The following is a 20,079-nucleotide window of genomic DNA, read 5'->3' as shown; positions in this document are numbered from 1 at the left end:
GATCCAATGCTGCTTGGATGAATTTTGAAAAAACTCTCGGAGCCAAAGCAAGGCCAAACGGAAGAACCCTGAACTCAAATATTTGACCCCCCATGGCAAATTGAAGGAACTGCCTGTGCTCTGGTGCAATCGGAGCATGAAAATAGGCGTCCTTCAAGTCTATTGTCATGAACCAATCTTGAGGCATGATGGCCTGCAACACATCTGTTGTGCGTAACATTCTGAATGGGAGAAACTTGAGAAAACGGTTTAAATTTCTTAAATCCAAGATGGGGTGAAAACCGCCGTCTTTCTTTGTGACCAGAAAATAAATGAAAAAAAAAAACCCTGGATGAACTTGGGGATCGACATGTTCTATGGCACCTTTGCGCAACAACACCTGAACTTTGTGCGCAAGTGCCTGTGCCTGACGTTGATCGTGAACTCTTGTTTGCCTCACACCGGTATGAACAGGAGGTCGACAGCGAAACTGTATATGGTACCCTCTTGAAATGGTAGTCAAGAGCCACTGATTTGTTGTTATTGATTTTCAGTGATTCAATTGACTTTCCGTGAAACAGCCCACTGTCGACATGTGTGTGTCAGCGTTCCCGCAAACGATTTCCTGTAGAGGTGGGGGGGGGGGGGGGGCGACATTGGGGATCTGGGGGGCGAATGTGAGACTGCTGACCACGTGGTTGAGTCCCACCACGACGGGGAGGTGGAGGAGGTGGTGGAGTAGTCTGAGAGTTCCGATGGTGGAAATGTTGAGGTGATCTATAATTGGGTCTTACACCAACATTGTGAAAATGAGCACCAGAGGCTGCTCAAGAAGGTCTGGGGCCATGACGGGAACGAGTTTTAGACACTGACACATGTCAATCCAAGGCTTCCTGTGCAGCTGGTCCAGAAATTCGACCAGGTACCAATGGCAATCTCCGCAAATTGTTCCTACATACCTCCGGCAAAGAGGACTGGGCCAACCAAACTTGCCGTCGAGCCTGCACAAGAGAACCTAAGGCTGTTCCACAGTGATTGGCAATAACACCCATGGTCTGCAATGTAAGTTCAGTTAAGTCTGTCATTAACGGGTCAGATGAAGTTTCTCTCAGAGAGGAGTGTAGAGCCACAAGCATGTTTGCCAAGGAATTAGAAACACGGCCTAGGCTCGCTGTAGCATTGTAAGCACGAGACAGCAACTCATCAGTGCGTCTACACTCAACATTAGGGCAGCGTACATTCTCACAAAGCGCCTCATCAGGAGATACAATAAGCGCTGCCACACTAGATTCCATAGGTGGCATGCTACCAAGTCCTACTGTCTCTTGGTCATGCATTACAGCCAGTGTAATGGTGGCAGTGGCAGCCACTGACATCATATCCAAATTCTGTCCTGTATGCATCATTGGCAAGGATTTAATTCATAACTCAGGTTGAACATGTTTTTTTACATCCGTTTTAGACTGAGCTTTAGACTAAGTGGCAATAGCAGCTCTACTGCAGAAGACAGCTGATCAACTTTACGTTCTAAATCAGACGATCTTGTTTTCTTCTTCTCACCTTGAGGTGTTTGCTTACGCTTACGATCAGCTGTGGTTATACTTGATGAAGGCAACAAACTATCCGAAACCGATTCTAGACCCGCCAGACGAGCGTGACGTACAGCGAGCGGCATAATGGAGCATTCCGGACACGGGTCTGTCAGTGCCTCTCTAAGATGATCCATACCAAGACATGCAGGACACATTTTTGTTAGCAAATAAAACTCTAAAAGTCTTTCTGGGTATGATGCAACACGCTTTGTATATCTGGATTTGGGGATTTTATGTCTTTTTTTCTGCAGATCAGGTCCTTTGTCACTTCTCTTAGCAAGGCTCATTTTGGCCGGGTGACCAGTTTTAGGAAGCATCCTGGTTATTCCAAATTTCTTCCATTAAAAAAAATGATGGAGGCTACTCTGCTTTTGGGAACCTTTAACGCAGCATAATTTTTGTATAGCCTTTCCCAGATCTGTGCTTTGACACAATTTTGTTTTTAAACTCTGCAGGAAGTTATTTTGACTTTTGGTCTGATGTGTATTTTCAGCTCTTAAACCTTATATAGACAGGTGTGTTTTTCTAAACCATGTCATATACTGTATATGTCCATGTCCGATAATGTAGAGAATTACTTTTATCAGCTGAAATTGATGACTAGTTGATACTATTTTTTTTACTTGAATGATGACTTGTTGAGGGGTGTGCTGTTACTTATAGACGACTGGATATACAATCCTTAAAATCCCATACTTACTTAGGAGGGGCCCTATTCATATATAAAATTAGGGATCTGAATGACATAGATACTTGGAGTGAGCTTTTTTTGGGCAAGTAAGCCACGCAGAACAACCCAGCAACCACTTAACAATGCTTTGTTCTCTTAATTTGTATGCATATGAAGCTTACACTTAAACTTACATGAAGGAACCAGACAAATTAAATATGTCATTACATTCATTTGTATGACAATTAATCCCCAGCCAAAACTTTACGGCAGCCCTATCATTAACAACACAACTTCAGGCTATTAAATTATTGTTTATACCAATGGTTTTCAAACTGGCATCTGGAGGCACCCAGGGGGCCACAAGGAAGTGCTTGGGGGTCCATGTTCATTTCACAAAAATGAATTAATCAGAAACACGACTCTGCCTGGAATTCAATTGTGGATCGCATCCTGTATATTTGTGGGTGGCTTTCTGCCCATTTGTCGATCACCTCACACCTTTGTGGATTTTAAAACATCAAGATGTGAGACATATGAAACATCACATAAATCCACAATGAATTGGACGCCATCCACCATCAACTCAGGCCACATTGACCAATCATAGCACATTCTTGCAACAAACAATCCTATTTTGTGTTAAAATCAGGGCCGTCTCACCCTGAAATAAATGAGCTAATTTATCTGCATTGGCTTAAATATGAAGTATAATAAGTTCCATAACAAATGAATGCCAGACAGAGTTGTGTTATAAAACTTAACTGTCCATAAAAAATAATTTGAAAATGTCATTCTAATTATTTTTGAATTAAATTTTTTTTTTTGTGATACTCCAAATTATTTATCTAGAAATATAAAACAATTCTGGTCCTATATAACCCTGTGGCAGATATTAAATTAGACTTGAGGGAATGGGTTTGGTCGAGAGATGGACAGCTCACAGGCGGATTTGAAAGCTAGATTACATTATCTTTCGACCAAACCTATTGATTACTTTGACTTCTGCCAAGTAATTTCCAGAACAAAGGCCTTACAGACAGACACTTGCTGACCTTTGTCAAGTTTTGTCGATTAGGTGGAAAAAACGTTTCTTTTGTCTGTCAAATTGTGCATAAAAGTATTTGCATTACAGTGATTTTACCACTTTTACTGCATTTATATGCAAACAAATTTGAATACTGCTCGTCCAGTCAAAATCAGATTAGTGTAAAGTTTTACTGAGTAGAGTATTAGGAGAAAGAGAGAGAGAGAGAGAGAGAGAGAGAGAGAGAGAGAGAGAGAGAGAGAGAGAGAGAGAGAGAGAGAGAGAGAGAGAGAGAGAGAGAGAGAGAGAGAGAGAGAGAGAGAGAGAGAGAGAGAGAGAGAGAGAGAGAGAGAGAGAGAGAGAGAGAGAGAGAGAGAGAATGTGATTATAGCTTTCTTTCGCTTGGTCATGTCACTAATTCATAAAAATAATACATCAGTTTTCCATGTCCGTGTGCGGTGATGAAAGCGATATTTTTGTCATAGTGTCCTTTCAACAGGAAATTCACAATACAGATGTCAGCGCTGGTCAATGCATTGATCTCTATGAAATGAAGTGTCAGATTTAGCGTTTGCTTGTCAGTTAAACCTCGCTCAAGGTGGTGTGCAAAGTTCAAATAATCTTTTTGTTTAAAACCTTATTTAATTTCTGAATTAATCAGCATTTTTTAATTGACTGAACTTTCTACTAACTCACTCATAAAGACCTTTGCCGCCACCTATATACATTCAAACTAAAATTTATTCAGACACCTTCAACATTTTCTCACATTATCACAGTTTATTCGCTATAGTATCGAAAATTTTAATAAAATTATGACAAGAAATCAGAGTTAAACTGTGTCAGAACAAATTCATTTTGATAATGTGAGATAACTTTGATAGAAAGGTATGTAAATGATTACAATTAACTAATCAGCTGTTAAATTTAAGTACACAATTAGATTTATGTCAACCAATTACCAAGCAATGCTTTATTTTTTTTCAGTCTGTGGTGTTCAAGGTCACATGAGCAATTTAAGATAAAACACTTAAGCAAAACATGGTCAGGTCAAAGTGTCTGAATAATTTTGGTCCCAATTTTTTATACATTTTACTGGTAGTCCACTGTATGAAGAATTGAAGACATTTTTGTTTACTTTATTTTTCTATCCTCACTTACATAAATTAAATATAGTGTCTTGCACCCACTAGTAATTATATCTGGTGTCTGAATAATTTTTGTTTTCCAAATGTCCATTCTCAGCAGTTGAGCCAAGCTTAAAGGGTAACTAAACCCTAAACCAACTTTTTTTAGTTAATGATCTGTAATACTGGGGCTTTATTAATGCTGTTCATTGATTCGAGTAAATGTTTTGACATTTGAGTATAAAGTGTTTTAATTCTATAAAATATGGTGTAAAGCTCACCACGCTTTTAGGTCTGAACTTATTGGTCCTGCGCTGCTGCGCTGATTCAGTTACGTTAATTTGAATGAAAATACATCGTATGTATATCAGATATCTGATCTATTTTTAGTGGCATTTAGTATAAGGATTTGACTGTTCATAGATTAGGTCAGTTCTCTTGCGCTGCTGCTTCACTGGCATCGTCTGCATCGGGAGTTAACGCAGTTTGAGCCAGCGGCTCGCATTGATAAGGCTCTAGGTCTGTGTCTGACTCTACAGACAATTCACCCTCCTCCAATTCAGGTGAAGGTAGGAGAATGACCGCTCTGTTGCAAAGCTGGCGTCACTCTAGTCATTCTCCATCTCTGCGACTCGCGAGTCAGACAGCTGTCAATCAATCCGTCCCTGCGGGTCCCTGCACGCCCTCCGCTCAGCCCCGCCCTCGGTTCGTCCCCTCTGTCTCCGCCGGGCTCTGCCCACTTTTCCAGCATTTTTCAAAATTTGCCATTGGGTGGAGTTAAGCTCTGAGCAGGGGTTTAGTTACCCTTTAAATGCTTAGCTGTTATGTTTTCTCCTGCACCTAGTTTTGTTCGTTTTTGCATTGCCTTCTTTGTTTTGCTACTATATTGGATCCATCATCATCCTTCAGTCTGCCGTAACACATAATGAGTTGTTTTTGTGCTTGAAAGACACCTTTGGCAGTAAGCTAACAGCAACGACAACAACACAATTAACCAGTTCAAATCATCAAAATTAAACCAGAGTTTAATAAACCAGAGCAAACCATCGCCATTACCACTATCCTCAAAAACGAATCCATACTGTTCAAATGCAATTAACCCTAATGCCAAAAGTAGGTCTCTGTGATTTTTTTGAAGGAATCATAGGAAGAGTTTTAAAAGAACATGTACACTGAATCTGCAATTCATAAAATTCTTTTTAAAATTCTCTCCCCTCTGCCAGCGCTGCTCATGGTGTTGTCCGTGGACTTCATTTTCAGCAGTTATTGCCAGCAGTCATCAAAGTAGGCTTGCTCTCTTGACCTCTCTGACTCTGTTGCCAGAGCTTGAATAAATTTGGCTACAACTTGTGAATAAAATAAAGGCCATTCTCTTTGAAGACCTTAGATCTCTTCAGCTGCTCAACATAATCTTTATTTATGAGTTCCCTAAACCCAGTATCATAATTTATCAGGATGTCATCTAGTATATAATAATAATAACAATAATAATAATAATAATAATATTTTCAATTAATCAAATAATACAATTTAACAAATTTTGCAATTACAACCAACAAACAAAAAAGTTTTAAAGAATAATAAAGTTATGAAAATAACCTAACTTTGTTCTGTAATTCTTTAGAATGCCGTCTATGCACTGTTGCTTTAAAGAAACTGGAGACCAATATACTGATCTGAAGAACCTATAATGATCATCATTAACTTTTTATTTTCACAAAAATCATACAGAAACTTAAGGGGGCGGACAGGGGCCAAAATGTGTCCCTGGACTTTCTAGCACACAGCAGCCCATCACACCCGGTCTGCAACACATCACATTATAACACAATACAGAAATATGTTTTTAATTATTTAAATACTTCAATTCTGGAACTGAGTGTAAAAAATATGTTTATGGAAAAAAAATCTGGGCCACATGGGTTTGGAATTTTGTGAGTAAATGATGACAGAGTTATCATTTTTAGGTGAATTATCTCTTTAACTGGCTTGCTTCCTTTTTAGTCAGCTGCAGTTCACAAGGCCTAGTTTATCTGAAAGAAAGCTCTTGGGATTTTCCTCTCCAAAAGAGAAGATTAAAGTAAATGACACACTTGTGTTGCCAGATCTTGCTAGAAAAACAGCAAATAAGAACAAGCCCATAAAAAACAAAATCAATCAAAAAATAACACTTGCTTAACATAATGAGTCTTTTGTTGTTGTAATATTACTTTTAGTCAAAATAGCGGATACCAAACACACAAGATGCCAGATCGTTGCTATGGTTACCATGGTGTCAATCATGGAAGCTTCGGAGTGAGTCGTATTCCGTACACACACAGAGCGATAATTTAATGGTCTCTGTAGTAGTTTGTATGTTCAGGGAAGAAGGAGGCGGGAACTGGCGTACAATCAACAAGTTTTTAATAAAATAAACCAACAAAATAAAATAATGACAGCAGCCCCTCACGGATGACTGCCGCCTACGTACAAAAACAAATATAAACAAACACAACTCAAATTCCAGGTCTGGCCCTCTCGCGTCCTTCACTCATGTCGCTCGTCCTTATATGCCTCCGTGCACCCTCATGAGAGGACTCGAGACCGGTGTGCCTCGCAGGTGACGCTCATTCCCAAACACGCGCACATCTCTCGCTCCTCAACCTCGCCACAGTCTCACTCCCACATTTAAATGTGGTGTTCAGCCATGAAACTTTACAGTTTGCACGTGGCCCAAGAAGACAAGAAAGATAAATCAATTTAGTCGCACACTGTTTTCTGTGCGCACACATCTGAAGTGCAGAGAGTTGTAATCTAAATTCTCATATAGTGCCCGAATACAGAATTGAGTTCACTTTCACATCTTCCTGCAGTTGAATGGAGAAATACACACACAATTATGTCAAACTATCCTCATAAACACAGTTTGTTTTGTCTTAAGTGAACGTAAACAGGTAAGAAATGAATGGGGAACAGTTTATTGGATCTGTGCATTCAGTCCTAAAGCTGCTGTCACCATTAATCTTAATCAAACAACAAAAGAAAAAGACGAAATTACTCACTGACCTTGACGGAATACATTTTGTAACTTGAATAAAGATATTTTATTTACAAAAATAAAACTTTGCAGTGTTATTTGATTACTTTTTATCTCACTTTCTGTAAATTACATTTTTTTATGTGCTATTACTTATTTGTTAAAAAAACTGGGAAAACTTGTTTATTGACTGTTTACTTTTCTTTAATAATGTTTGACATTTAGTAATGCTAGTTGTTTTTGCCATATAGGAAAACATTCCTTGTGTAAGTGTTCTTTAAGCTGCTGAACTTTGTTCATGCTATTCAACTGCAACAAAATGTTTTTGATTAATATGTTTGATATCTAAATGTTTGACTTTTTTTTTTTTTTTTACCTTATTGGAAACGAAACTGGGAATTAATTAGAATCAAATTTAATAAGTAGTATCCGAATCGCTAAAATGAAAATGATACCCAACCCTAATGAACGCTCCCATTAATGTTGAGTAGAAACTGTGTTAAGGGTTGATAGTGTTAATAAATGTCTCTTAATTCTTCTTAATATTTTTGGGACTAAACTTGCACACTCAGAAGCTGTTTCTTTTTTTCGATTAACATAATATTTTGACACTTTTAATCTGTCAAATTTTATTGAATTCGCTAACTGTTAATAACGAATTATATAAAACAGTTCATCCTCATCTGATATTTTATACTCCACATTTAGCTGTTGTCCTCCCAGTGTTTCAGCTCTTGTGCTATCTGCACAGATCTCTTCAAACAGACTTGGCTTATTTTGTCAGGTTGCCTGCCTCTTGTATAGCACGATTGTTTTGCTTTCTTACTCCTTTGCCTTCCACAGCTCAACCTGGTTTTCATGCACTGTTGAACTCCACTTTCTTGAAAAGAAATGAGGGCTTCACACAGCAGACTGCATCAATTGCAAGTCACAGTTTTTTTGTGCCAGACAGGCTTTACCTCACTTACTGCATTCTGCACCACTAAACAGACTGACAGCTCCTTGTTTGGAACATAGGCCTGCCTCTTGTTTGGAATCAGCTTATTTTGTTGATTTTATTTCCCCCACAAAATTTAATTTATCTTTGGTAAACAAACACATTAATAAATACACACATAAAGGTGCATCTCGCAAAAGTACCCCTACATCAAAAGTAATAAGAAATTGTATTTGTTTCTTTGTTTGTGTTTGCTTATTTATATATTTTTTGCACTTTATGCCTTCAATAATTTTAATTGTATATTTTTTTATTTACAGTAATTCTTAGTATTTTAGTGTAGTTTTTTAATAGTTTTGCTTAATTACCATTCAATAAACAACAAGCAAACCAACTAAACACAAAAACAACAAAGTGCTAATGGTCCTGAAAAAAGGATTTATTTTCTTTAAAAAATGTGACCTGGACATTGTCACGTTATCAAAGCACAGGTAGAAATGTAGAATGAAGAAGATTCAAATAGACTTTGATAACAGATAGCAAACCTTAACTGAACTCAGTGTAGACGTTAACGAGAACCAACAATGAACAGAGAACAATCAGGAATTTAAATACACAGAGATGATGAAAATAAAGATGAACATCTGTGATGATTAACGAATGTCGATGGTAACTGATGATGGTGGGACAACTAGAACGAACAGAACAGAAAGACTAAACAATGAAAACAAAATCAAAACTAAGCGTAATTGTTACACAACGAACATCAGAAGAAGATATCTGGGAAGACAGACAGATATAAAGCCATAGTTAGTGGAGCCCACGGCACAGACAGAGAGGACGGCCGACAATGATGGTCCTGGAGATCGAGATGGAGCCGCAGCGACAAGCGTCCGAGGAGGAACCAGAGTGCCAGAGGACTGAGGAGGAAACGGTGCAACAGAGGACCAAAGCGTAGCCAGAGCCCATTGGAGCTGAAGGGGTGGAAATTCGGATGGCTTGAAAGTCCATGGCACAGGCAGAGTGACGGCTGACCGAGGTGGAGCTAGAGAGAGGATGTAGCCCGGTGGTGCCGTAAGGACGATGCCCTCTGTTGGAGCTGAGGGAGGGAAGAGCCCAGACGAATCCGTCAGATCAACGAGCCGAGGTGGAGCCGGGGGATCCACTGGCTCGGACGAAGCTTGTGCCCATAAGCTCTGAGGCTATCCACATAGCACAGCGATGGGCGAGGTGCTCTGCCCTACAAAGGCAAAAGACCTTAACTCACCAGAGTGTGAAACTGAGAAAAATGACTTTAAAGTTTTTTTGTTGTCCAGCCAATTGTATGACAGGTAGGACACTGAAAATTTGCCAAGTAGTTGTCATAATTAATACATTTATCTACATAAAAAATTTTTTTAGCTCAAACTTGACCTTTGACCCTTATTCGGAAGTAACTGTATTCTGCCTTTGCATTATCTGTAAAACAATAATGGGTCATACAAAGGCAAAATACCTTAACTTCTAATTTATTGATCATTTTGACTTTATCACTCTATACAAACATTTCTATGATAACAATGATAGCCTTAAAATAACATTTAGTGAGTTCTGTCTATTAAGGCTTAATATTACATCAATAGAATATTACAAAATACAAAATAATGAGACTACAACTGTACTGGATCATTTTAAAACGTTATCATTGTACTTAATTTAAATAAAATAACACTTTAAGAGGTTAATAAAGTAACCTTCCACAAATATTTCTTACATTTGAAAGGTTTGATTTGGCTAAGCCAGTAATATGCAGACGTCCTTTCTCAAATACCATTCACCCATTTCTGACAAAACGTATAGGAATATGCTTATATCTGATGACATTGTGTGTATGTTTTCCAGAATTCATGAAAAAAACTCTGTATTAATACATTTTCCTGGACAGAATGGAAAATGTATTTAGTACCACATACATGTACAGACTACAGTTCTCGCTCACAAATTTGATGTGATTAGGATTGATAGTCTTGATATAGTCAGTTTATGACAGTTTACAAAGAAGGGAGTCTAACAACAAACTGATTTTTAGAAATTTATTAAATTAACAAGAAAATTAAACGAAACGTGTGTGCGTGCATGCGTGCGTGCGTGCGTGCGAGAGAGATAGAGAATCACAAGAGTCCGGAAATCAGTCCACAGAGGGGCTTAATTTATCCCTATATTCTTCAACCTCATTGAGGTTTCTGACCACCAAGGAGCTCCAGAAAAACCTATTATATTTATTTTCACTTTATTTAAGTTAATGGGTGTGGCAAAAGTGCTTCAATTACATATAGGCATAACACCGTAACTTCAGCGCAGCAAAAATCTTAACGTTGGTAAAACAAAGGCAGAGTGCCTTAACTCAAGCGTAACTGAATTCCAGCGTTCTAGAGTGCAGCGGAACAAAGCTAAAAGACTGTAACTGATGTTAAGGGTTTCTGCCTTTGCTTTCCCTCTGCTTTTGGAAGTTATGGCAAAAACAACATCCTATTTTTAGCAGAAAAGAACAAAATTGACTCAAGATATTTTTCCACATGATAAAACTGATGTCCATTGTTCCAAAAATGGCAATAACTCATTTTGACCAAAATTGAAGTTAAGGTCTTTTGCCTTTGCACGGCAGTGCTGACAGGAAGCAGTGAAGGCAGGGCTGACAGACTGACTGACTGAGGGAGAGGAGGCTGGGTGGGGTCCGCAATGATAACACAGTCTCAATACAGGACATTGATACATATATATTGCTGGGCAGGACCAGGCTCCAGGGCAGACATGGCTGCATGCTCAGGCTTCTTCAAGGGGAGAGGCACAGGCTCAGGGTCTGCGGTGGGCGAAAGCTCCCCATCTGCGTTGGGCTCAGGCTTGTCATCCGTGGGCCTGGGTGACGGTTGGCTGGGTTCTGGGGTTGCAGATGCGGGTCCTGGTGTGCATTGGGGGTGCATGCTCTCCAGACAGCGAAGGACGGCTTCTCTCCATGTCCCCTCCGTCATGTCTGGTAGGTTCGGCAGCTGGTGTCAATTCGCCCCAATTCAATATAGGGATTTAAGTGTCCCGTCATCAAAGGCAGTCCATTGGGCGAGTGTGCAAAAATTAATGGAATATTCCAAAAAGGAAAGCCCTTTCCAGGCAAACTCAGCAAACATCTCTGCATAATCCATATCTGGGTCGGTTCTTCTGTCACGTTATCCAAGCGTGGTGTAGGTAGAAAGGCAGAATGAAGAAGCATAATGTAACCATTATGCTTAGAAAACTAATGTACCATTATGGTTAGAAAACTAAGCATAATGGTTACAGACATGTTCTCGACAGGTTTCATGAGATTCACTCACATTCATACTACACAGAGAATATCTCAGACTCCTCTCAGATCTCAGTGCTAAAAACAAAATAGTCTCCTCATCAAGGAGATGAAGCTCTGATTTGGGATGGAATATTAAATTATACGCTAATGACTGTGCTGTAGCTGCCATCATTAATGCTTGTTAAGGATATGAATGATTATTGTCAAGACTGTGTAGCTTTTGATTGGATTTAGTTTCGTCTTTGATTTGTGACCATTTCTCTTTCCTTTCGAATGTCTAATGTAATATTTCAAATAAATATCCTCTGCAGTCATTCAGTTTGAATGTTTGGCATGCACCATGACAAAATAATCTGAAAAACAAAGATAAAAGATGAAAAAAATATTGCTCCAGGACTGTAGCTGTGTATGACACCGGTGTTTCAAACCATTACCGTCACGGCTTCAAACTAAGGGCCCTTGCAGGAAAATTCCTTAAACTGAGCACACACACAACAGGGAACATAAGGTTTACACACTTTGAGTTTCACAAAGAGAAGGTTTAATAGGCACCTTGGAATATGTTTTAAAAAAGAATGAAAGAAAAGAATAGCAGCAGGTTAAGAACAGAAGAAATTACATCAAAGCGAGTGTTGAGGAAAACAAGGAAAGATTGCTCGCTCTCACAATAAAGTTGGTTTTAATAGATTTAGATTTTGTTTCACCAGTACTTCTCCAGGTCTTCTGCATATGTCAAGATGCTTTTTAAAAAGAAGTAGAGAAGCCCTTGTGTGTCCACGTCTCACAAAGGAAGTTGGAGGCTTACTACAGTAATTTTATCCTCAATCTTTATTATTTGGTATATAGACTAGACTATATTACTGTACTGTACAGACATGCTTACAATGGATTGATGTGATAGAAAATGATCACAATCTTATTGCATGAATATATGAGAATTGGGGTGGTTGTAACACTGTCAGTTTAAGCTAATAAAATTAGCTACAGAGATATGATCATTATCGTACATGAACACCATTTTCCTGAGGTCATGGTAATTATTATTATATATTTTTTAAAATCTGGGTTGTAATTGAATGCATATTAAATTACAAAATTAAATTTGATATAATTTGTATATACATGTTAAAAAATACACACAATATTATGTAACGGGCAAGATTTGCTGTACAATTAGTTTATTAACTCTTTGCATCCATTTGTTCTGTTTGTGTGTTGCAATAATTTTCTTCACAATTATTTGTAGAGACCAGACCACATTACTGTACTGTACAGACTATTAATGTTTTCCAGGCAATTGGCACATTAACATTTTTTAATTATATAAAGCGTATATATATGTGACAAATATATGTGACTTGACATGTTGTTGTAGTCAGTTTATTTTCACTGTGTTTTGGTTTTGTTTTTCCTGTCCCCGTTTTGCCTGTGTTTCTGGTCATTAGATTCGGTTACACTTTATTTTAAGGTGTCTTTGTTATAATCTAATTACAATTACGTACTGAGTAATGATGTGTTACCTTAGTTTCTATGGTTTCGGATTATTACCACACCTGTTCTGTTTTCCCTTGATTGTTCTCATATAGCCTAAGCATTTAGTTCATTCAGTTCTTCGGTGTCATTTCAGTTTTATGTGGTTTGTGTTTTCTCTTATGTTTCCGTATCTCATGAATGTTTCTAAATAAAGACTTTTTGTTGAACTCCATCGTTATGCATGCTGCAAACTACCACCGTTTCAACACATGACTTAACAAAAATGAAATTAGATTTTCATTACTTATTGCTGGACAACATATAAGACACGTAGCTTATATTGGTAGTAGAGCTTAGATCTGACTCCAAAAATCAAGCCCGACCCTAACCGAGCCCGTGCACGTTTTGTCCAAGCCCGGCCCGACACATGAACTGTAATTATGAGCCCGAGCCCCCTCAGAGCCCGACGGCATCGCCCACGACGTCATACGGCACCTCCGATAAATATCTATATTATTTCATGAAACTTTTATCGATTTTCTTACCGTTTTTTCCAGCAGAAAGCTAACGAGCTAGCCATCACGGGGGTGTCTTTGGTGTCTTTGTAGCCTTTACAGAAGGTTTTCTATCCAGCCTGGAACATGTGCATCTTTTTGGAGTTGTTCAGCAATAAATCAAAACGCTTACATCCAAGATATATCCACTTGATGTCCATAATTTATAAATTTTCCGTCATTTTTGCCGCTAGCGCGATGCTAGCTGCCATTTTGGATGAGGGTTTGACCAATGACAGGCTGATCCGTCATCCACGTTGGTGTGCGTCATTACGCGAACCACAGCTCTGTTATTGTGGAGAGATAGACGCATGGCTAGTGTTGAGGAGAGAGAGAGAGAGAGAGACGCGCTGCAGTTTTGTGGAGAAAGTTTGAGGAAAAAGTTTGAGAAGAAAGTTTGAGGAGAAGTTCCTGATAGGAACTGTTTTGAGGCTTGGCACCAGTAAATATTCAAAATCCAAAGAGGCCAAAAGCGCCTGGACTTTTTTTGGAAAAATGTAAATAGTTTTGGTTCTGTATAAGTTATCATGTTTATTCCTGAGTTCCAGGACTCCAAAGACTTGAACAAACTGTTTTCCAGAGGAAATATGCTTAGCTTTTATTTATTTGTGTGTGTTTTCAATAAATATTTGAGTGATTCAATTTCCGTTTTATGTTTTCATTTGTCTTTATGGTCCCATAACTTATTTTACATTCAGGTGACATCAATGCAACACAAATATACTGACAGTGCAGCTTGTCTTGAAAAAAAAGAGGTGTGTCAATTGTCTGTGCACAACAGGGTTGATGTTTTACAAGCTTTTTTAGTAAATAACACCAGGCGGAAAATTAATTGTAAAAATACCCTTAGGTCTCTGAGGGTTAAACCCGACCATTTTTTAGTACGTGGGTGTTCTGACGAGAATGAGCCTGTAATGAGCGAAGCAGAACGGTGTGACTCTCAGCTCAATAATCCGCTCGGACCCACTTTATATTAGGTGGCCTTAACTACTATGTACTAACATTTTAATTAATAATTTGATACAATGCACTTATTGTGTACATAAATGTTTTTACATTGTACTTACATTTAAAAAAATACCTGCATGTAATTACGTCTGTAACTAATTTCTGTAGTTACATTTGTAATTACACAGTTGACACTTCCCTTACACCTAACCATACTCTTAAACTTACCCATACCACCTGTCCCTAACCCTACCCGTATCCCACCTCAATATCAGCAAAGGTGTTTTGCAATACAATTTGAACACAGTAAGTACATTGTACTTATTTTTTGATGTAAGTACATGGTTCTTAAGGCCACCTAATATAAAGTGGGGCCATCCGCTCTATGCAGGTGTGCTCCACTCATGAACCGCTTACCGGTCAGACATGACATTTATCTGTACTGTAGCCTACTATACTTGTTGTAGCCATTAAACAATTTTATTTTGTTTCATATTTATGTTTAAATATTATAATGTTATTTTAAAATTTCATCTGATTATGAAAAGTGCAAAGATGCGAGTTGGTCAGAAATGATTTTGACCACTCCATTAAGTTTTGTTTTGTAGAAAGCCTTTCTTTAAAGTGAATTTCGTTTTGTATAAATTGTATCTTAATTTTAATTAAGGTTTTATCAGCCAATTGCTTGGATTTAATAAATAAGAAGCAAATAGGCTATAGCAGACAATAATCATGACATGAAGGTGCCGGAGCGATCACTTTCATTGCACATGAACTGGAGCGCGTTTCATAAAAAAAAAAAAAAAACACTCAGCAGGCTACTTGCCTCACAGACATGTGAAAGCTGTGTATAGATTATGTGTATAGAAAGCTTGAAATGTCTACTTTTAAACGAAGCAATTCGAAACAAAAATAAATAGTTAAGCAAAGCACACTGTTCACTCGAGCAGCTCATGACTGGCGTCTGTTCAGAATCACTGCATGTGCTGTGATGACTTTAACACGCATTTTTAGACTAATCCTGACTTCTGCAACTTTGTACACATTTGTTTCTTATTTGTAGTATTAGTTCTTACTTTGCTAAAAAAACAAAAAAACAAAAATGACCCGGAACAAGGATAGTGGCGGGAAATATCAGCCCTACCCGGCCTGCGGGTCAAGCTCGTGCTCGGGCAGAGATTCTAAACTCTACTTGATAGCTTACATTTTCGCAAATCTGTGTGAATGGGGATTGTGTGAATGGGAACATTATCGTTTGTACACAAAACGTTTCAAAAATGCGAAGGTTTTTAGTACATTGTTGTTGTGTAAGCGCACCCTCAGTTTAGTCTTGTTAATCCTCTTGATAGTTTTCTTGGTTTCTGATTAGTTACACCTATGCGTCATTTAATTTCCTTGTTTGCTTCTGTGTATATACTCCCTGTCTTGTTAAGTTCAGTGAATTCATTGTCTTGGTATATGTGTAAAGTACACTATATTGCCAAAAGTTTTGGGACGGCTACCTTTACATGCACTTTATTGACATCCCTTTCTTAATCCGTAAGGGCTTAATATGGAGTTAGCTCACCCTTTGCATCTATAATAGCTTCAACTCTTTTGGAAAGGCTTTCCATAAGGTTTAGGAGTTTGTTTATGGGAATTTTTGACCATTCTTCTAGAAGCGCATTTGTGAGGTCAGGCACAGATGAGTAGGCCTGGTTCGCAGTCTCCGCTCTAATTCATCCCAAAGATGTTCTATCAGGTTGAGGTCAGGACTCTGTGCCGAGCAGTCAAGTTCCTCCACACCAAACTCGCTCATCCATGTCTTTATGGACCTTGCTTTGTGCACTGGTGGACAGTCATGTTGGAACAGGAAGGAGCCATTCCCAAACTGTTCCCACAAAGCATGAAATTGTCCACAATGTCTTGGAATGCTGAAGCATTAAGATTTCCTTTCACTGGAAGTAAAGGCCAAGCCCAACCCCTGAAAAACAACCCACACCATAATCCCCTCCACCAAACTTTACACTTAAAACAATGCAGTCAGACAAGTACCGTTCTCCTCGCAACCACCAAACCCAGACTCATCCATCGGATTGCCAGACAGAGAAGCATGATTCGTCACTCCTGAGAACAAGTCTCCACTGCTCTAGAGTCCAGTGGTGGTTTGCTTTACACCACTGCATCCAGCGCTTTGCATTACACTTGGTGATGTATGGCTTGGATGCAGCTGGTCGGCCATGAAAATCCATTCCATGAAGCTCTCTACACACTGTTCTTGAGCTAATCTGGAGGCCACATGAAGTTTTGGAGGTCTGTAGCTATTGACTCTGCAGAAATCCACACTGTGCGCTTCAGTGTGCGCTGACCCCGCTTTGTAATTTTATGTGGCCTACCACTTCATGGTTGAGTTGCTGTTGTTTCCAATTGCTTCCACTTTGTAATAATACCACTAACAGTTGACCATGGAATATAGTAGTGAGGATATTTCATGAATGGACTTCACGGTACCACGTTTGTATGCTCCTAAGAGCGACCCATTTTTTTCACATGTGTTTGTAGCAACAGTCTGCATGCCTATAGGTGCTTGATTTTATACACCTGTGGCCATGGATTGATTGGAACACCTGAATTCAATGATTTGGAGGGGTGTCCCAATACTTTTGGCAATATAGTGTATAGCCTATGTCATTACTCTCCTGATATTCTCCTGCATGCTCTGTTAGTTTAATAAGGACTGTTTATGTTTATATATCTGTGACAAGAGTGTTTGGATGAATACTACACATGACAAATATATGGAGTGTTTAAATAATTACATTTGAAATGTTTATGTGAAACTACTTCCATGTTTATTCAAATTAAGATTTTTTTTTTTTTTTTTTTTGCAACCCATACATGTCCAAAACTGTGTTCTTATTTAGTTTGTGTAATTTTGTAATGAAACATTTTTCAGTTGATTGTCCATTTCATTTGAATCTTTTTGTTTTATCAATTGAGAATCTTGTTTCTTTCAGGCTGACTGGAATGAATTTGCCATCCCCTGTCATCAGTAGCAAGAATTGGCTGCGGCTTCACTTCACGTCTGACAGCAACCATCGAAGGAAAGGATTTAGTGCCCAATATCAAGGTGAGGGGTAGCCGTGTGTAGAACACTAGAGGAGAGGAGCACTCATTATTGGCAGATGTGGGACAGTTGGCAGTGAAAGACAGCATATCCCTTGGTGTCTTCTGCTGTAGCTAAAAATGACATCTTGGCTTGTCTTTGACTCAATAAGCAGAAACATTGCCGGAATGATGATTACAACGTCCCACCAAACCCATTCCCCCCAACCCCCCTCCCCCAGCCTTTAAATTGGGAAATCAGTCACGACAGTAGTGAGGGAATTCATGTTCCTAACATGAATAACACAATATGAGGCCCTTTTAAATCATTTTCATGATATGCGTTTATGATCGTGTTTTCTATTTGCATAATAAGCGAGGGATGCTGTGAATCTCAGGGGAAGCTCAGGGGATTTGTTGAATTTGTTACATTTTAGAGAGTCGTACATAAATGCACTTACTTTGTATATATATTTTTAAAATATATGCGCTTTTGAAATACTGCAATTTGTGTAGGCAACAAATCATGTGCATGTTTACAATGGATTGATGCAATAGAAAATGGTCACAATCTTAGTGCATGAACGGGGATGGTTGTAACACTGTCAGTTTAAGCACTTAGAAAGTGGCCGCAGAGATGAAATCACTATCATACCATCTTTCGAGGTGATGGTAATTAATAAATAATTGGCGAAACATTCATGCATTTAAGGGTCAAGATCTGTCATTCCCCTGCTAATTAAGAAAATGCCTCTGCCCATTAGAATGGTCTCATTTTGATGTCCCACGCATGACTAATTCATAGAGAGTTGCTTGTATTCAATGAGGTGTTGGCACTCTTGGGCACTCGACAGGCTTTGGTAACTGTATAAATGGATTGTGATTTCTACTTCTACACACTTCACCTCTACCCTCTCTCAACAGTGAAGAAGGCCATCGAACTGAAATCCAGAGGGGTGAAAATGCTTCCGAGCAAGGATACAAGTCACAAAAACGCAGTCTGTAAGTACACTTAAAGTCTGTTCAAATAAGCACCTATAATAAGCTGGACCTAATAACCTTCTTTCACTGTGGGCTATACAGTCTCACTAGAGATAAAACATGAGGTAAAATGTGGAAACTTTACACATCCTTTCTTAAAATTCTTCCTCATCTTGACTCATTTGGGACACATCTGTATTTTTCCATTACATGTATAGCAAAATCTCCACTGTTTAACTGTTTAACACAACGGAGCCAAATAAGTGAGTGTTGTAAAATGCAGTCGACTGTTGCTAAACTGCAGGACATGCTTGATATTAAACAGTGTTTTTAAAAGCGCATTAAGCCACGAAAGAGACGCTGTTCCCTAAGTGGCCTCCTGTGTGTGCGCTCCAAGACGTAGTCGAACGCGCATAAGCGACGTATAGTATGGGCTTCATATACGCGCCTGAACGATCAAATAACTTACACACAAATATTTCAAAATGCCGTTTTGGTAATATCCTCATAAACACAGCCTATGTCTTAAGTTAATATAAAAACTGAGAAAGAGCACGTGTGTAACAGTATATTGGGTCATTGCAGCTCCTAAAGTTACAGCAGTCTAATAAATCTGCTACAGTCATTATTGTTAATCAAACAATAAAAGACAAAGATAAAATCTCACTGCTCTTGAATGGATAAGCTGTAGTTTTAAATAAGGATTAGTCTATGCAGCAGTATTTTACATTTGATTACTTTATTCAGTTTTTTGTTGTAGGCTATTACTTATCTGAATGCCACTGTTAGTACATCTTTCTGAAAAACCTAAAGCACTGTTTATTTAATTTGTATTTTTGTTATGTTGTTTATTTTTTTTTTATGTTTTTTTATTTTTTTGTCGGTTTTGTTTATTGTACTTATTTTATTGCTGACTGTTTACTTGTCTTTTGTAACTGTTTTGAGGACTTTTTACTTGCATTAATGAACCTAGTAATAGTTTTTGCTGAAGTATCGATAATTGTGAAATTTCACTGACATTTAAAATTACTCTCATCATGAAATGACTTTGATCATATCACCCACCAATAATCGGGATTTCAGTATTGACCAAAATAATCGTTATTATGATTTTTGCCTTAATTGAGCAGCCCTATAATGATCCCAAACTGTGTAATTATCCGATTTCCTACATAACTGTGCTAGTTTCATATTTTTTTGTATACAATTGTATAAAAAGAAATAAGCAGGCACAATGGTGGTAGTTCACGGATCACTTCTTGAGGGGTTCAAACTTACAACCAATAATTTACTAACCGATATCATTAACCACCACGCCACACTTTTTAAAATCCAAAAGATCAATGTAGTACTTTTGGTGGAAGGAATGCTA

At 38.3% G+C, this 20,079-nt stretch overlaps 1 protein-coding gene across 2 annotated transcripts in view; it reads left to right on the top strand.

The window, feature by feature from the left end:
• Nucleotides 1–20,079, top strand: part of LOC307142376 (CUB and sushi domain-containing protein 1) — a 787,545-nt gene that overhangs the window by 483,690 nt on the left and 283,776 nt on the right. For both annotated transcript variants that reach the window (XM_079843154.1, XM_079843155.1), the window contains 2 exons: nt 17,639–17,751; nt 18,651–18,728. In XM_079843154.1, coding sequence (XP_079699280.1) covers nt 17,639–17,751; nt 18,651–18,728 — 191 coding nt within the window. The remainder of the gene's footprint in view (nt 1–17,638; nt 17,752–18,650; nt 18,729–20,079) is intronic.

This window comes from Gobio gobio (assembly GCF_949357685.1).
Source record: "Gobio gobio genome assembly, chromosome: 18".
Lineage (NCBI taxonomy): Eukaryota > Metazoa > Chordata > Actinopteri > Cypriniformes > Gobionidae > Gobio > Gobio gobio.
This window is presented reverse-complemented; position numbering and strand designations above follow the sequence as displayed.